The following is a 2,469-nucleotide window of genomic DNA, read 5'->3' on the forward strand; positions in this document are numbered from 1 at the left end:
ATTTGTTCAGAACGTTTTTTAGGTTTTGGTAAAGAGTCATAGAACATAAAGATGGGACAATGATCACTAACATCCGATGCTATAGTACCAGCACTAAAAACAGAAGTTTCTGAGTTTGTTATAAACAAATCTAAAGCAGATGAAGTAGACACAGTAACACGAGTCGGTGTATTGATAACACTTATGAATCCCAACGACTGAAGTTGAATAGTGAAATCAATGACAGTTGAAGTAATATCGAGGGTATTTATATTGAAGTCACCTCCGCATGTTAGCTGAAAATTATTGCTTCGAACATATTCTAGGAGGAGGTCAAAATATTTCATAAAAGATTTCATGTTTCCCTTCGGTGGACGATACATGACCGTGATAACCTCTAGCCCAGCCTTCACAGTCAAACATTCATAATCATTGGTAATTTCACAAAATGCAGGCAGTAATTCACAATCTTTACATCTTTGGACATGGAGCGCTACACCACCACCTCGTCTATCTTTGCGATTGTTAAAGAATCTGTCATACCCATCAAGATGGAGCATGTCACAGCCATCATAGTACCAGGTCTCAGAGATCATTATGGTGGTATATTTAAAAGGAAATTGACTTAACAAATGTGTGATGTCATCTTGCTTACCATGTACAGAACGAGCATTGATGTGCAAGACTGTTTGAAGAGAGCGTGGTTGAGGACGTATGCACCCAGGTAGGACGAAGCTGTGACAATCCATCTTGACCGATTTAACAAGCAACAATAACGCACTAAAGCGCTAAAGCTGTCTAGGACTCACTCGATTTTCACAAGGTCAGCCTCACAAGTGATCTGAACAACATCAGAAGATTCTGTTTGCTTAGCAAAAATTTTTCCATTCAGAGTCCACACCGACTTCCATTTGTGCTCATACTTCCGCTTTACAGTCATACCCAGGAGTCTCTTTAGGGCCGGGCAGAGGTGCTCATTTATATATACTGGGGCGGCATTACTGATCCCAATATCCTCATTGGTCAGTCGGGCCTTTTTTCCTTTCCTAAGTATGCTGTCGCGTTTAGAACGAGATTTGAATTGGACAATGATGTTTGATTTGTCAGCATCTCTTCTTGGAACTCGATGGCAGGATTCAATGTCATCCTCACTGATTGGCTCTTTGATTGCTTCTCCAACCCCTTGAACAATCTGCAGGACATTCTCATCATCCTGTTTTACTACACCTTGGATTTCAATATTCATGTTTCGAGAATACTGCTCCATGTGAACAATGCGTCTTATAGCTTCATCATGTTTTCTTTGTAATGATATGCACTTCACCTTAAGTGCTTCATTCTCTTTTTCGAGTTTAGCGTTCCTTGAGATTTCAGCCTCAAGTTTTTGTTTCAGCTCTTCCATAGAGTCATGAGCAAACTCAAGGCTCGTTGTCATGTTACGTTGTTCAGCCTTTAGTTCTCTAATTTCGTTTCGAAGATCCCTTTCAATGCACTCTCGCGAAGTTTTTATTGCCTGTTTGAAGTCTTCTTTAATTTTCACTAACTCAGCCTTCAGCTCCTCTTTAAGCTTAGCAACTTCTTTCGCCATGTCACGTTCAAGGCCTATTGCACAAAAAGCGCCAAGAAGCTCACAATTTGGCAGCAGCGACGATATGGAAAAGACCAACAGATTTCAAACAGCTTTGGCACTAACCTGCAGCAAAGACGCAGAGACACGATAAGTTGCTGCACTCAGTCGGTCGTCGCTGCTGCCAAGTGGGGACCGTGGCGGCGGATGGGTCCTTTTGTAACCCAATGCGTGTGACGTCAGGCGTCAGGTGGATGCTGCAGATAGCGAAAACCGCTGACGGGAAACGCCCCTTGTAGCCGGTCCAAGTCGGTGGTCAGCCAAGCACGTGTACTCAGCTGGGCTGCTGGGCTAGTCTTGAGCGGACAGTGCAGACGGCGCAAAGCAATCTGCAGCAAAGACGCAGAGACACGATAAGTTGCTGCACTCTGACGGTCGTCGCTGCTGCCAATCGATCGATCGATAACGGTCGATCGATAACGGTCCGGAAATCGGGTTTCCACATACTGGGATCAGTGTTGGTCAGGATGCGTTGGTCGTGACGTGTTGTCCCTCAGTGCGCCGTAATCCATCTGTAGTTGTTCGAAAGGGCACCACGTTCCGGGAGACTGAGAGAGCAAGGTAGATGACAGGTAGCCTTTCCGGCTGGCGTCAGCAGGGCAAGGCGGAACACCGGCCAAGCATACCAAGGGTGGCATTCAAGGTACCACGCTGAAGAACTGCAACATGAGGACGAAATGTCGGTTAGCTGGAGCCATCACTGTGCTGCCGAACCCACTGAAAGGCGCTTCCGGGCGAACTTGCGCTATAGCCTGATCGCCTGTGACGCTTGTCGCTCGATAACGGTGAGGCAATCGGGTTTCCAGATACGGGGATGAGTGTTGATCAAGATTGGTTGGTCGTGACGTGTTGTGCCGCCGTGC

General features: G+C 45.8%; 1 protein-coding gene across 1 annotated transcript; it reads right to left on the reverse strand.

Moving 5' to 3' along the window:
• Window positions 1-729: 729 nt before the first annotated feature.
• LOC149349159 (uncharacterized) lies at window positions 730-1,567 on the reverse strand. Its single transcript, XM_089576749.1, has one exon. It carries the CDS (start codon window positions 1,565-1,567, stop codon window positions 785-787), a length of 783 nt encoding a protein of 260 aa, XP_089432875.1. The 3' UTR covers window positions 730-784.
• Between the last annotated feature and the right edge of the window lie 902 nt (window positions 1,568-2,469).

The sequence above is a fragment of the Amblyomma mixtum genome, chromosome 3 (assembly GCF_055824585.1).
Source record: "Amblyomma mixtum isolate Tamu chromosome 3, ASM5582458v1, whole genome shotgun sequence".
NCBI lineage: Eukaryota > Metazoa > Arthropoda > Arachnida > Ixodida > Ixodidae > Amblyomma > Amblyomma mixtum.

Excerpts from the sequence above, each read along its gene's own strand:
- LOC149349159 (XM_089576749.1), bottom strand. The coding sequence starts at position 1,567 with ATGGCGAAAGAAGTTGCTAAGCTTAAAGAGGAGCTGAAGGCTGAGTTA.